Source organism: Zea mays, chromosome 3 (genome assembly GCF_902167145.1).
Source record: "Zea mays cultivar B73 chromosome 3, Zm-B73-REFERENCE-NAM-5.0, whole genome shotgun sequence".
Lineage (NCBI taxonomy): Eukaryota > Viridiplantae > Streptophyta > Magnoliopsida > Poales > Poaceae > Zea > Zea mays.
In genome coordinates, this window is record NC_050098.1 from 8,161,129 (window position 1) to 8,180,799 (window position 19,671).

The 19,671-nt window shown below is 57.4% G+C and overlaps 1 protein-coding gene across 1 annotated transcript; it reads right to left on the bottom strand.

Annotated features, from left to right (window-relative positions):
• Positions 1–244: 244 nt before the first annotated feature.
• LOC103649651 (probable WRKY transcription factor 72) lies at positions 245–2,891 on the bottom strand. Its single transcript, XM_008675382.3, has 3 exons — positions 2,459–2,891; positions 1,518–2,273; positions 245–1,360 (listed from the first exon to the last, which is right to left on the bottom strand). Exons 1-3 carry the CDS (start codon positions 2,558–2,560, stop codon positions 575–577), a joined length of 1,644 nt encoding a protein of 547 aa, XP_008673604.1. The 5' UTR covers positions 2,561–2,891; the 3' UTR covers positions 245–574.
• Positions 2,892–19,671: the final 16,780 nt, after the last annotated feature.

Genomic DNA, 19,671 nt, shown 5'->3' on the forward strand with positions numbered 1-19,671 from the left:
ACTTGCTTGCCCGGTCCAGCGGCATCATATCATTTGTTTCATTTGAAAGTTGATGAGTACGGTGTGCGTTACATTGTCCTTGTAATGGAAAGAAATAAAAAGGTATAAGGTTTAATTTGGATCCCATCAAATTTAACTTGAACAGCTTCATGAAAACTCTTTGGTGCATGTGTATACGTACTCTCTCGTCCTTCATTATAGTTATTTAAACTTTTTTAGAATCAAAGCATCTTAAATTTGATCAAATCAGGAAAGTTGGAACCACTTACAATATTTGAGAATAATTTGGTAGACAGGGAGTACAATTTTTGACTCGTTGTGCTATATGTACATCTATCGATCAAATTGATTATCCCTGTTACATTGACATATTATGATCACTATTCCCATTTCCCAAGCCGGCCAATTACTAACACTCCAATGAACAAAGAAAAATTAACCATGTGATGGAATTATTAATTACACATGAACCACCGATCCATGCATGCCTATGTGTGTGGGGTCAAAAACGGCGATCTGCCCTTGCAAGTCGATCTTATGCATGAGCGAATGCTGCATGCGCCATCGATCTTGATCACTTCTGGGTAGCAGCGGCTCCGCCGCGCCCCATGACGGACGTGATCGCCGCTGCCAGCACCGACTGGAAGCTCGGATCCGACGTGATCGCCTTCGCGAGCGTGTCCGTGACGGCGGGCGCCACCGCACCATGGCCGTCGCCCAGGCTATTAGCTCTCTGCAGGTACGACTGGGCGTACAGCTGTTCCGGTCTCGATGGCACGCCCAGGCTTCCACCGAACAGGTGCCCCAACGCCGACGAGATCTTGGTGTCGTAGGACGGGTGGGCGCCGCCGTACGCCAGGTACCCGCTGCTCCACGCCGCGGGGACCGCCTTGGACTCGAACCCCGCTGCTGCTGCGGCGGCGGCGGCGGCGTAGGGCAAGGAGGAGTGCACGAGGGAGTGCGGCGCGGCGGGGGAGGTGAGGTCGAGCGTGATGGTGGGGCAGGACGCGGCGGTGGAGACCATGGTGGTGGGGCCGAGAAGCCCGGCGGCGGCCGCCAGCGAGTGGTATTGGTGGCCGTGGACGAGCGAGGCCGAGGCGGCGGAGGTGGTGGATCCATAGGTGAGCATGGCCACCGCCGCGGAGGTCGTGGACGCCATGGCCGTCGCCGCCGGCGGGAGCGGGTGGTTGTGCGCGCAATCGTACGTGGTGATCAGGACCGACGTGTCCTCCGCGCACCGCTGCACCTGCTTCCTCACCGGGCAGTGCGGCGCCACCGTGCAGCGGTAGTAGGCGCGCGGGCACGGGTTCCCCTTGGAGATCTTCTGCCCGTACTTCCGCCATTGGCAGCCATCGGGCATCTGATGATCATCACCGAGACAAAATCACAAAACAATTATCATATATATGCATGCAACGCGCTAATCTGTGTTTATTTGGGACAATTTTCTCAAGTTCAATTTGAAAAATCCATATTAACAAGGGCAACAGATCGGCTTGTGTCACGCACGCACGTACCGTGGGAGTGTCACACTTGACCCTGACGGAAACCCTAGCCTTCTTGGCCTGCTGCTGCACCTCGTCGTCAGCTGACCCGTCTCCGGCACCGGCACTCGGGCTCTTACGGGCGGCGCCCGCGGCGGCCAGGGCAGGCTTCGTGGTGTCGGTGTCCCCGGCGCTGCCGCTGCTGTCGGAGCTCAGGTTCAGGACCGGCGCCGTGGACGCGTCGTGGCTGGCCTTGTCGTCGTCCGCGGCCGCCGCCGTGCCCGATGGCGGAAGCCCGCGCGCGAAGCCGAGACCGAGGGAGATCTGGTGGCGGCGTTCGTCGTCGGCGGTATTGGGCATCTCGTCAGCGGTGCCAGACGAGGACGCCGACCTGTCGTCGTGCCCCTTGCGGCGAGGGCCGCCGCCGCTGCTATTCGCCCTCGTGCCGAGGCTCAGGGAGACGAGGTCGTCGTAGGGTTCGTCGCCGTCGTCGGTGCCGGGCAGCAGAGCCGGCGCCGCGGGGATCTTGTTCTCTGCCGCCGCCTTGGCTGACGATGATGCCAGCTCGCGCACCTTGACGACGTCGAGGAAGTGCGTCTGCAGGGACTGGTACTGGCCGACGATGCGGGACAGCATCGACTTGAGGCGCTCGTTCTCCTCCCTCACCTCGCCCATCTCCGCCCTGGCCGCCTCCAGCCTGCGCTCCTCCTGTTTGACGCCCGCCGCCGCCGCTTCTCTTTGCGTCGACGGAAAGCTTTCGAAGACTATTGGGAGAGCGCTTCCTACCATCTGCGTGCGCGCGTACACAAATATAAGTAATAAGTAAAGGTCTCGTCCATGCTGCTCGATCAGATCTCTTTAATTCGGTAGCGACGTAGTGTTGAAGATCTATGACAACAAAACTAAATGAAGAAGAAGAAGAAGAGGAAGAGAGAAAGGATCGAGCGGCAGGTCGGTCATGTAGTTCATCGTACCGATGCGGCGATCTCTGGCTTGGTGGCGTCGGACCTCTTCTCCTCCTTGGCCTGCGGCGGCGGCGGAGGAGGACGAGGACTTTCCACGACCGCGACCTCCATGGAAATTCCGGCACCCAACCAACCAAGGTAGCTAGACGCACCGGCCTACCCTTTACCAGCTAGCAATCGGCAACAAGCAGCGCCCTGTCGTGTCCTGGGCGTAGTACCTCTCTGCCGAGCTCGCTCGTCTCCTTATAAAGAAGGAACAAGGAAGGAGAGAGGGCGGGCACAGCACTGCAAGCCCATGCCCAAGTGCCCAACAAGCAGCCTGCAGTTTCTGACTCGCTTGGGATAATTAAACAAACAGTGGTAGATGCCTCACCGAATCCCAGTGGCGGAGCCTAGCTATCACACGATTCAGTCGTGTCCAGTCGTCTTCGTCGTCCTCCTCGTCCATACGGATGGGCACATCAAGATTAAATGCCAGCTGGCCCACGCACCGGCCGGCCCCACGGGCAAGCGAGCGAGCGAGCAATAGAATAGTCGCCGCCGCCGCCATCGTCGTCTTCGCCGCAGCTGCAGTCTCGCCAACGTATCATGCGTGTCGCTGCCGCCGCGTTACGCTGGTCCACGGTTCTCAGCTACGCGAGGTACTCCTACCTACCTAGCCAGCTGCCGCCGGGCTCCGGCGGCGGCGACCGACCTGCCGGGCGGTCGGTCCATGGATCTGGCGGTTACCCGCTCTGAATCCATGGATCATGGACCTGATGACAAAAAATGCATGCGTCCGGCGATTTGTTTAGGGCGCGTGCTGTTGACTTTGGTACGGCCGGCCCGGTGCCAGCAAGTCCACGAAGCAACCGATCGGGAGGTTTATTTGAGGAATTCTTCAGCCATCGACGATGGATCAAATCTGAAGAAAAGGAATTCTTCAGCCGTCGTCGTCGATGCATGGATCAAATCGGGAGCTTTCCCAAATCGGGAGCTTTGCTTACGATGGATGAGCAATCAGCCACACAGTCGGCGTCACCACCCACGCGCTTACGTATATATCGCCACGTGCGGGATCCGAGAAGAGCACGCAGCGCATGCACACAGCGCATGCACACAGCATGTGATCGACCGACGCGAGCGTACATACGGGAGGCGGACGGAACGGAACGGAAGATATGCCGCCGCCTCACGACGATCGGCGGAGTCTGGTTGATTGGAAGACACGCTCCTCCAGCCCTATTTCAAAAAAGCTATGTGATGCGCTGAACACTATTTCAAAAAGGCCACCGATCGAACGCTTTTGTTTTGTTTTTGAATCGCAAGGTATTAGGAGACTATATATAGGAGCTGCACACATGCTGGATCTGACTGAATCATCGGACTCGTTTCATGGCTGCGCATGTCATGTGATGGAGGCCAGCCTTTTTCAACGATCTGGTCAAATCTTTGGAGTGGGCCGCACATTTTCCTTCTGCTCTTAATAATTAAGCAAAGACCTCGCCGAAACTATTAGGCGAGAAAACAAATGTCTTTTCTTCTTCCTCCGCCGGGTGTTTATTTGATTCTTGGAAGCAACCGCGCGCGCGCTGCTCTACGTCAGCACGGAGCCCTCCGCCTGCCACAAAATTCAAGCTCACCAGCCCACGGCGGGCGGGCGTACGGTTCTCGCCGCCGAGTTCGATTCCCGCCGGCGGTGTTCTCATTTCGTAGACTAGCTACCGGACGAACCAAGTCAGGAGGCCGGCGGAGATCATCCTGCTCCCAAAGTCGTCTTTTTCCACATGGATGGAAACGAAGAGCTGTACTCAAGTACTCGAGGTCAACAGTGTTCTGTCAGGACGGAGTTATGCAAGTGTCAGCGCTAGATAATGGATCTGTAGCGACACCACATTATTGCGGTCTCTGTTAAGTTTGGGGAAAACAGCAGGGATCGGACCGGCGCCGCAGTCAAGCTGGGATCACCTTGTTTAGCTAGCTAACCTGATGGGCCCAACGACGACAGAGACTCTACAGTTTGTTTCTGGGACTAAACGCTGACATGGAAAGAAGGACACGCCTGCTGTGTTCGCAACCGTACACAATACAATACAATCAACGCTGCATTAATTACCTGCTCATTTTCATAGTTAAACCACCGGATATCGGTGGCGAGTTGTTAGCGAATTAGTTAATGGGTTGTTGATCTGTCAAAACTAAGTATATACTTAACATGCATGTACAGGGCGCTGTTTGGTGGTGAGACTCTCATATTTGCTTCCTTGAAAGGGTTCAGACGACAACAACAGGGATCACTCACGTGTTGTTAATAATGGAGAGAAAAAAAAGAAAGTTGTTTAGTTACTTCAGTTGACTTTTATCATGGATCAGTATAGATAGCTGAGTTGCAGACTTGCAGTGTGGAGGGATAATTCAGCAAGGTGGAATCAAGTACCTTAAAGAAATAATATGTAATGTATATATATTTATGCTGTTAGGTAAAAACAATGACAGCACAGACAGATGTGAAAGTAGGAGACGTCAGTATTTTTGACTTGCGGATGTTGATCGAGTTTCAATGTACTGAATACTACTACCCAAGCTGAATAGATCTTCAACCCTGTGTGCTTAGCGTAGACTATTATTCTTTTGGCGAGGACCTCACTCCACTACAATTTTACTCTCCATGACTCCATGCAATGACTCATCAGCTACTATAGTTAGTTTATTGCCCCTATTTACCACCATTAACGATAACAGTGGGGATGGGCTATAGATATGGCTGCACTAGTCAGCTTCCAGGAAATAAATAGCCAAGCCAAGCTCGAATTGTCTCTGTGACTCACATATACTGACGCAAGATGTACTATTGTTCTCATTTATTCAAGGAAAAATATACTAGTTCGACTGTATAAATAGATAAACAGTAGTATCACCATAACAGGGATCGAGCATCTGTTGTTTACTGTTGGAACTTGCTCTCAATCGCAAGGAGGCCAACAAGGGTGAACAGTGGTGACAACAGGGTTACGTGCTAGAAGGCAATAGCTCTGTTAATCTGGCCTCCCACGGGCACTGTGCGGGGGTATTTATAGGTACCTGAGCGCCCAGCGCCTTGTGCTAAGGACGCATGTGCCCTCAGCTACCTAGGTTATCCCCAGAATATTCTCATAAAGCGGGGTCACAGACTGTAATTACAGGGATGCCTTTACAAATTAGGCCCGTAACAGACGGCGGCCACGCAGGGCCCGTTACAATGGGCCGGATCGCACGCGGGCCTCTCAGCTGGACGAGGCCGCACTGTGGGATGACTTCGTCGCCGGTCTTCGTCTGGTGCCGAAACAGCGAAGGGTGTCCCTGCCTGTTTTGTCTCTGTCAGACCGGCGGCTGCTGCGAAGGCTTCGAGCGAAGGGTGGCGTCTTTGCCTTCGCCCCAACATTTGCCCTCCGAGGGACCAGTTCGACAAAGTCACCTGGTGCCGAAGACGTCGCAAGATGGCGGAGACGCTGCCCTCGCTCGAAGTGGTTCCGCGGGGGTTTTTGATGTGACCGTTGATTGACGGCGTACTGTTGGATTGCGGGTTTCCCGAAGCGCCGCGCCCTGTCGGATTGCGGGTTTCCCGAAGAGCCGCGCCCTGCCTATAAAAGGGGGCGGGGGTCGGCGCTTTTTGAACTTCACTTTCCGCGCTCCGTGAAAACCCTAGCCGCCCGCCGTCTTGCTGCTCGTCTGCCCCCCGTGCTCTTGTTCGCCGGAGATCTGGCTCGAGTGAAGCAGACCGCCCGCCGCCGCCGACGGTACGTAGCGATGCCGTCCTCTTCTTCTTCCGCTGCCGCTACGCCGCCGGCCGATTCCTCGCCGCCGGTCGCCGCCTCGTCTGAGGAGACGCTGAGTAGTTTGATGGCGGAGGAGTTGCGCGCCGGCGATTCTGTTAATTTTGGCGTGTCGCGGATGTCGTCGGCCCGCGTGCAAGATATGCAGCGGTTGGGTTATTTCGGCGGCGGAGTTGCTCGTGCCCCGGGGACGGAGGAAGTCCCCGAGCCGGAGGGTGAGTTGGTTGTTTTCGAGGCGTTCTTCGCCGCCGGTCTCCGCTTGCCTGCGCACCGGTTTGTTGGCGAAGTCCTGCGCAGGTTCAACGTTCAAATACATCAGCTGACACCGAATGCCGTGGTGGCACTGTCGAAGTATGTCTGGGCGACGACTTCGTACGGCGGACAGCCATCGGTTGAAGTTTTTGCGAAGTATTATTGTTTGCACTGGCAGAAGAGGATGATTGGGGACGAAGTTGCTCAGTTTGGGTCCTGCACATTCACGCCGAAGACCGGCAAGACCACATGCAAGTAGTCGAGTTGGTTCCTTGCGCCCGCAACAAGTGGGGCAACTGGAATGAATTTTGGATTTATGTTGCTGAGGGTACCGTCGAAGGCCATGAGGGACTCCCCGTGTCCGAGATGTGTTCTCATTATTACTCAGCGTATCCGTCTTTTGAAGTGGCAGAGGAGGATGTGGACGAAGGGGCCCTTCGGTGCGCCGCCGGTCAGAGCAGTGGGCGCGATTTAGTTGAAGAGTTTGTGGCGTACGGGGTGTGGCCCTTGGCGCATGGCTGGGCGTTGGGCGAAGTGTGCCCTCGCCAGATGCCTTTTCACGGTGGAAGGGTGGTGCGAAGTCCTGCCTTCGCACTGAATCTGCGAAACCGCGACCCGGCCGCCTTTGTGTGTGATGCGGAGGAAGGGGCGGCGCGACTCGTTGGACGCTACGTGCCGAGGACAGAGGGCCAGCGCAGCTTTGATATCCGCGGGTCGAATGACCGTTTGAACATGGTTTTCGAATTAAATCAATTGCCGTATGACGGCTATCCTGGTCAAGACGACGCGGACCGCCGTGGGAAGAAGCCAGTGGTGGAGACTGGAGACGACCCTGCGCCGGCGGCCGCCCCATCCTCCAAAAAGAGAAAATTAGGTACTGCTATGGGAGGACTTGGGGTTTCTGATAGTTTTGCTAGAGAGTTGATGAGGACGTGCGCGGCCCCGGGGGGAAGGATGTCTTCGCCCGAGCTCCGGGAGTCTTCGGCTCGGATGCTGAGGGTTACCGGGGGTTGCTGGCCTAGGAATGTTCCTATCCCCCGCGCGGCTGGCGAGGACTTTTTTACATCTCGCATGGTTCGCGAATGGAGAGTTTTTCCTTACGGGCAGAATATTGCTGCTGTTGTGTCGGCAGTGATGGACAAGGACCGCCAGGGAGCAGCACAAAAGCGCCAGGCGGCTGTCCGGCTTCATGGAGCTAGGCCGAAGAGGCAGCGGGGGTCCTCGAAGGCTACGGCCTCCGGCGGAGGCAAGCCGCCGCTGGCGGCGAAGTCGGGCGCCCCTGCATCTAGCAAGGCGCCGGAGGCGACGGCAGGTGCCGGAGGCTCCAAATCGACGAAGGTGGTGCCGCCGCCCAGCGGAGTGGCGGAGGTCGCGAAGGCGGCCCGAGCGCTGCCGTCGGCGGGCAAGCGTGTCGCCGACTTCGCCACCGATATTAGTGTGGAGGACTATCTTGGTGGTGAGTTTTTTTTATTATTGTTACTTATTCGTCGTTACGTCGCAGAGTCGGACGAAGGCCAACTTGCTATAGTTGCACCTGCCGCGGTGACGACGACGGCTGCCGTGCCGCCGAAGGCGAAGGGCGGGGCTCTTAGCGCCGGAGGCGAGGTGGCGGTCCTCGCGGCTGTGAGGGATGAGGCAGGCGCTGCGTCCCGCCGGCTGAAGGAGGTGGTGGAGTCGCTGAGTCAGGTCCGCTGAGCCAGACTTCGGTTTTTTTTCTCTGCGGTCTTATGTGTGTTGTGCAGGTGGCTGACTTCGCCAACCGCACGGCGTCGGGGGCCCTCACGGCGGTTGTGTCTGCCGAAGTCGAGAGACTTCGGACACAACATGCTGACGCCGTCCGAGAGAAGTCGGCCGCCGACAGCAAGTGCCGCAAGCTGGCGGACAGGGTGGCCGCGCTGGAGGGAGAGAAGGCTGACCTCCGGCGCCAATTGGCGGGGGAGAGGAGGGAGACCAACGAGGCCCTCGTCCAGGCGCAGGCTGCGCAGGCGGAGGCCAAGCTGGCCCGGGCGGAGGGCAATCTTGCCAGGGAGCGCGCCGAGCAGCTGCAGGAGCGGCTCATCGCCCTGGAGAGCCGCGTGGAGCGGGCCGAGGCCGCGATGCACGCGGAGGCCGAACGGACGCGCACACAGCTTATGGATACATATCGTGAGCTGGGTGCGCGGACCGGCGACTTCGATGTACCGGACCGAGAGCCCGGGCTTCGCTGTCTGGAATGGGTGCAGGAGGAGCTGCAGGAACTCCCCACTGTCGTGGGGGGGTTTATGTCGTACGCCTCCCTGGTCACCTGCGAGGGGGCGATGAACGGGCTCTCTCGCGAAGGGTGCCGGCACTTCGAGGTCTTCGACCAGGCTGATGAAGATTTTGATCGAGATATCTATAAGGCTGAAGACCCCGTAGTGAAGGAGTCTGCCAGGGCTATCTATGACCGGATGTGGGGTCCGCACGGTCAGGAGGTGGTCAGGGAGCGGGCCGAGACGGCGAGGGCTCAGGTAATGTCTTCGTTTGTTTGGCGTTTGTTGGATGTGGGTTGTGCGTGTGTTTGCTGAATTTTGTGTGTTTTATCTTAGGCGGTGCGTGGCGAGCGGGTGGACGACTTCGGGGCGTTGAACAGCGCGCTGCCTGACCCGGAGCCGACCTCGGCGGAGGCCGTGTCTGGGGTCGCCCCGGAGCCAACCCTGGAGACTGCGCCGGATGCTCCCACATCCGCCGCGGCCGGCGAAGACCTGCCCCCACGGGTGGCCGAAGGCGCGCCTGATGCCCCCGCAGCTGCTGTGCCGAGTGCTGAAGATCCCGCGGCGGTGGCGGCGGAAACAGCAGCGGAAGCGACGGCGGGGCCAACGGCGGAGGCTCCCGCAACGTCAGGGCCTTCGCAGGTGGCGTAGTGGGTGTATAGGGTTGGAGAATTTTGGATATGTTGCTGAATTTTGGTTGCTGCGCAGGTTCAAGATTTTGGGCCTGCGCACGCAACCGCTACTACTGAATTTTTGGCGGCTTCGACCGCGGAAGGTGGTAATGAATGTGGTGGGTCTGCATCTGAGTTTTTTGATTTTACTGACTCTGGGTGCTCGGTTGAGTGGACTGAGGAGTCGTCGGAGGAGGACTTGGATTATTTTGCGGCCTTGGATGTGGCTGCGGCGGAGGCCTCGCCACACGCCGCGGGCGCACAAGATGTGCCAGGTCCTAGCGCCGGGCGCCGACGACGAAGGGCGGTTGCAAAGCGTAGGGTTAGTGGGGAGGAGGGGGCTCGGCTAGGGCTGGAAACGAGCCGAGCCGAGCTCGGCTCGGCTCGGCTCGGTGCGGCTCGGTGCCTGAACGAGCTCGGCTAGGCTCGGCTCGTCCATTCCACGAGCTGGTGAAAGAGGCTCGGCTCGGCTCGACCTTGGCTCGCGAGCCGGCTCGGCTCGCGAGCCATATTTTGGTACTTTTCGTTACATTATTTGGTGAATTAACATTATATAAATTTGAAATATAGAATCATCATTCTACATTATGAGTAAATTAAATTATAACTTGTAATATATTCATCATCAAAGACTAAAAAATGAGCTATTATCCATAAAATTATCTAATATTCATTATTATTCCATAAATTGACCATTTTTGCAAGGCTCGCGAGCCGGCTCGCGAGCTGGAACGAGCCAGCTCGGCTCGGCTCGCTGCAAAAACGAGCTCGAAGAAGAGGCTCGGCTCGGCTCGTTCGAGGCTCGCGAGCCGCTCCGAGCCGAGCCGAGCCGCTCCGAGCTCGAGCCGGCTCGCGAGCCTCGAGCTAATTTTCCAGCCCTAGGCTCGGCTTTGTGTGAGTAGGGCTGGTCGGCAGGAGCTGTTGTCTTTGCCGGCCGCCGCGAGTACAGGGGAAGGGGAACTGCGAAGTCTTTTTGCGGGTGAGGAGCTTAGGATAATGTTATTTAATTATAGGGAGATGAGAATTATTCCTAAGGTTGAGCCGATGTAGAGTGTGGCGCCCTCGCTTGTATATGTGTAAAGGCTTGTATGATGAAGTCGTGTGCTGTCGCTTGTCTGTGCCTGCGAAGGCGCTGTGTACTTTGTCTGGTGTGTTTTGTTATGCTGTGCTGGTGCGATTATAGTCGGTCTTGGCGCGGACGGTTTGATGTTGTCGTTTCTGCTTTTGTTGTGCTGGTCCGGCTGCGCCCTTAGGCGACTTCTGCGCGGATGGTCTTCGCGGTAGACTTTGGTTTTTTTTCGCACTTGTTGTGCTAGTCCGGCTGCGCCCTTAGGCGACTTCCGCGCGGATAGTCTTCGCGGTAGACTTCGGTTTTTTTCGCACTTGTTGTGCTAGTCCGGTTGCACCCTTAGGCGACTTCTGCGCGGATAGTCTTCGCGGTAGACTTCGGTTTTTTCGCACTTGTTGTGCTAGTCCGGCTGCACCCTTAGGCGACTTCTGCGCGGATAGTCTTCGCGGTAGACTTCGGTTTTTTCGCACTTGTTGTGCTAGTCCGGCTGCACCCTTAGGCGACTTCTGCGCGGATTTGTCGCACGCGAGGGTGGCTAGCGCCTAGCCTCGCGGTGACCTCGAATTGGTCGAATGTCGAAGACCGTCGTCGCGGTCTTTTTTCGACGCATGTTTTTGCGGGGGATTTTTCTCTCATATATTACATGGCTCCGCCTCGTTAAAAACCTCACCCCCCGGGAGGAAAAGAGTGCGGGCCGGTACAAGATTGTTTTTGGCGAATTACAAGAGCGAAATCAGCCCTGATGAGTCAAACAAAAAATTTGCGGAGGCTGTCGATGTTTCAGGAGTGCTCCAGGTCCTCGCCGTTTGGCGTTGTGAGCCTGTAAGCGCTGGGGGAAGCTTTTGTCTTGACTATAAAGGGGCCCTCCCACTTGGGCTCCAGCTTGCCCCTGGACTCCGTCCGAGCTGTCCGGACGAGTACGAGGTCCCCTTCGCTGAACTCCCTCGGGATGACTGTGTGGTCGCGCCATGCTTTGGTTTGGGCTTGGTATTTGTTTAGGGCCTGTAGGGCGAAGACTCGGTCTCCGTCAATGAGGTCCTTTGAAGTTGGCTCGTCCACGTCGGGGACGGCTGACGGAACTGTTCGCGGGGACCCGTGCTTTATTTCTTGCGGGGTCATGGCCTCCGATCCGTATAGAAGGCGGAAGGGAGTAAACCCGGTTGCCCTGCACTCAGTCGTGTTCAGTGCCCAGACTACCTCAGGTAACAAATCAGTCCATCTGCCCTTTTTTCATCAAGGAGCATCTTCTTGACAGTTGTGAAGATTTTCCCATTGGCGCGTTCCACGACCCCGTTGGATTGCGGGTGATAAACTGAAGCGAAGGCAAGCTTGGTGCCGATGGAAAAACAAAAATCCTTGAAATCTTGGCTGTCAAACTGCTTGCCGTTGTCAACTGTTAGTTCGGACGGTACTCCGAAGCGGCAAACAATATTTTGCCAGAAGAATTTTTGGGCAGTCTTTGATGTTATTGTGGAAACAGCCCTCGCCTCGATCCATTTGGTGAAGTACTCGACGGCGACGAAGGCGAACTTAAGGTTCCCTTGAGCGGTGGGCAGGGGCCCGACAATATCCAGGCCCCAGCGCTGGAGAGGCCATGTATGGGCGATCAGCTTTGTATACTGCGAGGGGCTGCCTGATCGAGGAGAAAACTTCTGGCAGGCTTCGCAGGACCTTGTGACCCGATTTGCGGCGCAGATCATTGTGGGCCAGTAAAACCCTTGGCGGATCACCTTGGCAGCTAGGGCCCTTGGCCCTGCGTGTGAGCCGCACGTGCCACTATGGACTTCACGTAGGATCTGCATGCCTTTGGTTTCGGTGACGCACTTAAGCATTGGTTGACTGACCCCTTTTTTGTAGAGTTGGCCCTCAATCAGTGCGAAGTCCCGGCTCCGATGTTTGAGGCGCTTGGCCTCGCTGACGTCGGTTGGATGATAATACCCCTGTAGGAACAGGGTTATTGGTGCCCGCCAATTCTTGGTCATGATTAGGTTGACTATGCGGTGGCCCTCGCTGTCATTAGTTATTTGGAGCCCTTCGGGGCTCCGGATGGCTGGCGTGCCGATGACATGAAAGAACACATCGGAGGGCAAGGACTCGCCCCTGGCGGCGGCCTTGGCCAATGCGTCAGCCTCCTCATTCTTGGCCCTGTCCACATGCTGCAGGGTGAATCCCTTGAATTGCCTCTCGAGACTTCGGATGGCCGCGAGGTATTGCATAAGGGCGGGGTCTTTTGCTGCGTAGTCTTTCTCGACCTGCCCGGCAACTATTTTGGAGTCTGTTTTGATGATACATGTGGTGACTCCGAGGGCCCTTAGCTTGCGGAGGCCGAGGATAACTGCTTCATATTCTGCGATATTGTTTGTGCATCTGTCGGATTCCAGAGCGAAGCTGAGGCGTGCTGCATATTTGTGCTTGACTCCTGCTGGTGAGGTGACGACTGCAGCGGCGCCTGCCCCCGCATGGCACCATGTGCCGTCGCAATGGATGGTCCAAACCCTCTCTGTGGACGGGTCAGACTGTGTTATTGGCCCAGTCCAGTCAACGACGAAGTCTGCCAGGACTTGTGACTTGATGGCTGTCCTGGGCTCAAAGCTGATGTGGTAGCCAGATAGTTCGGCTGCCCACTTGGCAATCCTCACCGATGCCTCCGGGTTTCTGAATAACTCGCCGAGTCCCCTGTCTGAGGTGACTCGGATCTTGAATGCTTCAAAGTGATGGTGCAGCTTGCGCGAAGACATAACGACCGCGTAGGCAATCTTCTCCAGTTCTGTCATGTTGCACTTGGATGGTGTCAGTACCTCGGAGACATAGTAAACAGGGCACTGCCTGACCCCGCCCTCAACTGTCTGCTCCTGCACTAGTGCCGCGCCGTCTGCTGGTTGCCGTAGACCGCGCCCGGGCACGAAGTCCCGCTCTATGTTGCGCGCCGTCTGCTGGTTGCCGTAGACCGTAATGGCACCTAGCGGACCTGGTATCTTCATACATAGGTACAGTCCGTGGATGGCAGCTTCGAACTTATTGATGGAGCCCCGGCCCATGATGGCGTTGTATGGATATACCATATCCACGATATCGAAGGTTACTTGCTCACTTCGGGCATTGGGTGCTACACCGAAGGAGAGGGGCAACTCTATTTTGCCAACGGGAAAGGTGCCCTTGCCGCCGAAGCCATACAGCGGGTTGTCCGAAGGCTTGAGCAGGCTGTGGCTTATACCCATGCGGTTGAAGGCGTGGAGGAAGATGATGTCCGCCTGACTGCCGTTGTCGACTAGGACTTTGTGTAAGTCCCAGCCTGCCACGCTGCAATTGATGACCATAGCGTCGATGTGGGGGCGCTGCGCAGGTCGACGTCTCGTGCGTCGAAGGTTAGCGGTATGTGGGACCACTTTGTCTGCACGACTGGGCCAGTGACGGCGACATGGTTGATGATGCGGTAGTGGTCCCGCTTCTGCCGCTTGGTGTCGAAGTCAGTGCTGGACCCCCCAGTTATCATGTGAATGACTCCGCGATATGGTTGATCGGCGAAGTCTTCCTGCTTTGGGGCATGGGGGATGTTTTGATGTTGCTGGTGTGGTGGTGGGGGCGGAGGAGGTACGATTTGTACTTCCTGATGGTGTTGGTAAGCGTGGTGCGGTGGATGCGGGGCGGGGGCGTGGATATATGGTGGAGGGGGCTGCTGGTAGTTGTGCGCGACAATTCTGGGGTTGTCGGCTGGCTGCGCCCGCGCCATTCTGTCTCTGGTGGCCTTCGTTTCGGGGCAGTCTTTGGTTTGGTGGGCACAGTCTTCGCCGTGGAAAAGGCAGTAGAATCGGCGCGTCGGCTGTGCGCGCCCTCGGCCCCTGCCACGAGTTCCATTTCCACGGCCCTGGGGGGGATATTCCTGGCGACGAGGGGGTCAGCAGCGGGATGCTGGTTGGCGATGTTGTGCACTTGCTGCTGACTGCGACCGTCTCGACCGGAGTCTGGCTGCGGAGTCCTCGTCCACGTGCGGCTGGACTGCGGGGCATCTTTGGGTTTCCGCTGTGACTCAACCTTGCGCTGGTGGAGCTCTTCGGATTTGGCATATTTTTCAAAGAGCTGATATAGCTCCTGGAGGTTCTTGGGTGGATCTCTGATACAGTGGCTGTAGAGGACGCCGACACGAAGGCCACTGATGGCGTAGTGGATAGCGATCTGATCATCAACGGAGGGCAGCTGTGACTTGAGTGTTAAGAATTTGCGGTAATACTCCCGCAGAGTCTTCTTTTCCAACTGCTTGCAAAGCGAGAGCTTGGCCAAGGCGTCGGTGTCTGGGCGGTACCCTTGGAAGTTGAGCAGGAACTTGTCCCTGAGACTTCTCCATGAATCAATGGACAGCGGAGGCAATCTGGTGAACCAGGTGAGAGCTGGGCCCTCTAGGGCGATGATGAAAGACTTCGCCATTGTGGCGTCGTCCCCTCCGGCGGATGCAACGACGACCTGATAACTCATTATGTATTGCGCCGGGTCGGTGCTGCCGTTGTACTTGGGATAGGTCCCTGCTCTGAAGTTAGCTGGCCAAGGCGTCACTTGCAGGTGTGGCGCCAGGGGACTTCGCTCGTCGAGATAGTTGACCCCTTGGAATGGCGCGGCGTGCTGGAAGGTGTAGTCACGCTGGGGGAAACGCGGGTCTTCCGACTGTGCTCGGTGCTGCAAGGGTGGCCCATGCTGCAGGCCCAGGTGGCCTTCGCGCGTGTCTTCCGGTTGTGCGCGCTGCTGGAGGGGTGGCCCTTGCTGCAGGCCAAGGTGGCCTTCGCGCTGCATCAGCGCGATCTCGCGCTTGAGGTCTTGGGCCTTCTGCTCCTCGTCGCGTATCATTTGCCGCACTTTGGCTAGTGCGGACACACGCTGGCGCTTGGCCTCCAGTATCTCTTTCTGCCTCTGGAGATTGCGGTTCTTGAGGCGCAGGGCACGCAGCTGTAGTTGTTCTTCCGCTGAGACGCCGAGGACTTCACCGTCCTCGGTGAGGTCCGCGCCTTCCAGTGGGGCGAAGCCTGGGGGCAGCTGCGATTGTCCTTCGGGGCCGGAGGTGCGGAAGGTGTCGTCTTCGCAGGTGCGGGGAACATTGTCTTCAGTGGGCTCTTGGTGGGTGGATTGGGTGAGGGCGAGGGCCTTGCCCTTTCTTGCGGCGAGCAGTGCTGCCTTCGCAGCCTCGTCAGCCTTCGGGTTAGCTCTCTTGGGTGCCATCGCGGGTGGTTTTGTCGTAGCACGAACGGTGGGCGCCAAATGTTGGAACTTGCCCTCAATCGCAAGGAGGCCAACAAGGGTGAACAGTGGTGACAACAGGGTTACGTGCTAGAAGGCAATAGCTCTGTTAATCTGGCCTCCCACGGGCACTGTGCGGGGGTATTTATAGGTACCTGAGCGCCCAGCGCCTTGTGCTAAGGACGCATGTGCCCTCAGCTACCTAGGTTATCCCCAGAATATTCCCATAAAGCGGGGTTACAGACTGTAATTACAGGGATGCCTTTACAAATTAGGCCCGTAACAGACAGCGGCCACGCAGGGCCCGTTACAATGGGCCGGATCGCACGCGGGCCTCTCAGCTGGACGAGGCCGCACTGTGGGATGACTTCGTCGCCGGTCTTCGTCTCGTGCCGAAACAGCGAAGGGTGTCCCTGCCTGTTTTGTCTCTGTCAGACCGGCGGCTGCTGCGAAGGCTTCGAGCGAAGGGTGGCGTCTTTGCCTTCGCCCCAACATTTACATGTTTCTTGTGTGTTCTACGGTATGAAAGAGTTGTGCTGCCAATAGGAATAAGTACTAAGTACTGAAATATTAAGTGAATAGATACCAACTAGCATGTGGGCTTTTCATGTGATGCCAATTAGCATGAGAATCATCTAGCTTTAACTTATCATTACGAGGACGTAGCTTGTCATCAAGCAACCAAACCTCATGGATATTTTGTCTGTCATCTCGTCCCATGTGATTTACACTTTATACATATTCTCGAAACTACATCTATTCGTTATTTTGACTTGATTAGATTATAATTAACTTTTATCTCTACCTAGTAAGTAGCTTGTTTTATTTGATACAATCTTTTACCAAGCTATTAAATTAATTTAAAGCTATGGATTTACCTTATAGCCACGATAAAAAAAAATAACCTATCAGATCACCCATATACACCAATCGGTATGTATTTACCCACATACCCATACGGCCATACCCATATGTGTATGTGTCACTCGTCGGATCACCCATATCCAAAAAAGTTAAACATCTATTAAAATAATACATTATACACACATCAAGTATATCCAACTAAATACCATTACGAAAATTCTAGCTTCACTCAATCATCCATCCAACAACACCATATAGACAATTATATAAAATAGCAACACTAGTATAGTACTATTGTTGGGGACCATAATTAGGGGTACCCTCAAGACTCCTAATTCTCAGCTGGTAACCCCCATCAGCATAAAGCTGCTAAGGCCTGATGGGTGCGATTAAGTCAGGGATCAGTCCATTCGAGTGACTCGATCACGCCTCGCCCGAGCCTAGCCTCGGACAAGGGCAGCCGACCCCGGAGGATTTCCGTCTCGCCCGAGGCCCCCCCTCCGACGGCGAACATATCTCCGGCTCGCCCGAGGCCCTGTCTTCGCTAAGAAGCAACCCTGACTAAATCGCCGCACCGACCGACCAAGTCGCAGGAGCATTTAATGCAAAGGTAGCCTGACACCTTTATCCTGACGCGCGCCCTCCGGCAGAGCCGAAGTGACCGCCGTCACTTCACCGCTCCACTGACCGGCCTGACAGAAGGACAGCGTCGCCTGCGCCACTCCGACTGCAGTGTCACCTGACAGAGTGAGACTGAAAGGCAGTCAGGCCCTGCCAAAGGCACCATAAGAAACTCCGCTCCGCCCGACCCAGGGCTCGGACTCGGGCTAAGCCCCGGAAGACGGCGAACTCCGCTCCGCCCGACCCAGGGCTCGGACTCGGGCTAAGCCCCGGAAGACGGCGAACTCCGCTCCGCCCGACCCAGGGCTCGGACTCGGGCTAAGTCCCGGAAGACGACGAACTCCGCTCCGCGCGACCCAGGGCTCGGACTCGGGCTAAGTCCCGGAAGACGACGAACTCCGCTCCGCCCGACCCAGGGCTCGGACTCGGGCTCAGCCCCAGAAGACGACGAACTCCGCTTCGCCTGACCCCAGGGCTCGGACTCCGCCCTGGCCTCTGCCGACGACCTCCGCCTCGCCCGACCCAGGTGCTCGGACTCGGCCTCGACCATGGAAGACAGACTCAACCTCGGCTTCGGAGGAGCCTCCACATCGCCCAACCTAGGGCGCAGGCTAGCCACGTCAACAGGAGGCGCCATCATCACCCTACCCCGAGCTGACTCGGGCCGCAGGGAACAAGACCGGTGTCCCATCTGGCTAGCTCCGCCAGATAGGCAATGATGGCGCCCCGCATGCTCTGTGACGACGGCAGCTCTCAGCCCCCTTACGGAAGCAAGAGGACGTCAGCAAGGACCCAACCGCTCCGACAGCTGTCCCTCCGCCAGGCTCCATCGCTCCTCCGACGGCCACGACATCACACCAGCTGGGTGCCAAAATCTCTCCGGCTGCCACATCGGCATGTACTTAGGGCGCTAGCTCTCCCCCGCTAGACAGCACTCTGCTACACCCCCCATTGTACACCTGGATCCTCTCCTTACGCCTATAAAAGGAAGGACCAGGGCCCTCTTAGAGAGGGTTGGCCGCGCGGGGACGAGGACGAGACAGGCGCTCTCTCGGGGCCGCTCGCTTCCCTCTCCCGCGTGGACGCTTGTAACCCCCTACTGCAAGCGCACCCGACCTGGGCGCGGGACAAACACGAATGCCGCGGGATTCCCACCTCTCTCACGCCGGTCTCCGGCCGCCTCGCTTCTCCCCCCTTCGCGCTCGCCCTCGCGCTCGACCCATCTGGGCTAGGGCACGCGGCGACACTCACTCGTCGGCCCAAGGGACCCCCCGGTCTCGGAACGCCGACAGTTGGCGCGCCAGGTAGGGGCCTGCTGCGTGTTGACGAACAGCTTCCCGTCAAGCTCCGGATGGGTAGTCTCTAGCAACCTCTCCAACCCGGGACGGTGCTCCGTTTCGGGAGTCTTGAGTTCATGTCCTTCAACGGCAGCTACGACATGATGCTCCTTCCACCGCCGTGCGGCAACGACAATGGCAGCCGACAGCCCGCCCGCCGGCGACGAAATCGACGACGTCTTCCCCGCGTGGCGGAAGAACAACATTCGAGCTCGTCCCGCCTTCTTCCCCGCCGACGGAGGGGAAGGCAGGGCAACCAAGGCCAAGCAGGAGGCAGCGCCTCGTCGGCTGTCGAGCGAGTCAACAGCGCCGGCACCCCAACGAGGGGTGCACCGGGTATCGACTTCGCGCCTGAGACGAAGACGAGCGCCGTCTCCCCGCGACACGCCAATCCCGAGCAAGTGGACGACGCCAGCGCGCTTGCGAAAAGCATGCAGGACGTCGCCCTCGTACTTGAGACGACGGTGCAGTCAGCCCTCGATGTGACTTCATCGCCGCTCGTCGACCAAAAGGTACCGACCGATTCCCATCCTACGTCATTTGGATTCAGCCTCAACCCGCCTAGCGACCTCGCTTTGGCGGACGCTCTCGTAGAGGCGAGTCCCAACCCTCTGGGGTTTCGCATGCGGTCGCCTTGGGACCGGTTGACGAACGTCTCGACCTACGGGCCCTCTGGGTCCGAGGAAGACGACGACCCCAACATCTGTTGGGATTTCTCTGGACTTGGCAACCCCAGTGCCATGCGGGACTTCATGACCGCATGTGACTTCTGCCTCTCCGACTGTTCCGACGGTAGCCGCAGCCTCGACGACGAGGACTGCGGCCCAAGCCGCGAATGTTTCCACGTCGATCTAGGGGGTCCCTCCGAAGGCAATCATCTCGGCATGCCGGAGGACGGTGATCTCCCTAGGCCGGTGCCTCGCGCTGACATCCCACGAGAGCTAGCTGTGGTCCCCGTTCCGGCGGGGGGTCATGACCCACAGCTCGAGCAAGTCCGCGGGGCGCAGGCCAGGTTCGACGAGGGAGCAGGAGCGCTTGAGCCAATCCGTCGGGACGTCGGGCAGGCATGGGCGGGCCAACCCCCAGCCGAAGAAATACGTCATCTGCCTCAGGGTTTCCAGCACCGCGTCGCCGACGACGCCAGGGTCAGGCCGCCACCCGCA

Coding starts and splice junctions, on each gene's coding strand:
- LOC103649651 (XM_008675382.3), bottom strand. CDS start 2,560: ATGGAGGTCGCGGTCGTGGAAAGTCCTCGTCCTCCTCCGCCGCCGCCG. Junction 2,274..2,458: donor AGCCAGAGATCGCCGCATCG/GTACGATGAACT, acceptor GCGCGCACGCAG/ATGGTAGGAAGCGCTCTCCC. Junction 1,361..1,517: donor TCAAGTGTGACACTCCCACG/GTACGTGCGTGC, acceptor GATGATCATCAG/ATGCCCGATGGCTGCCAATG.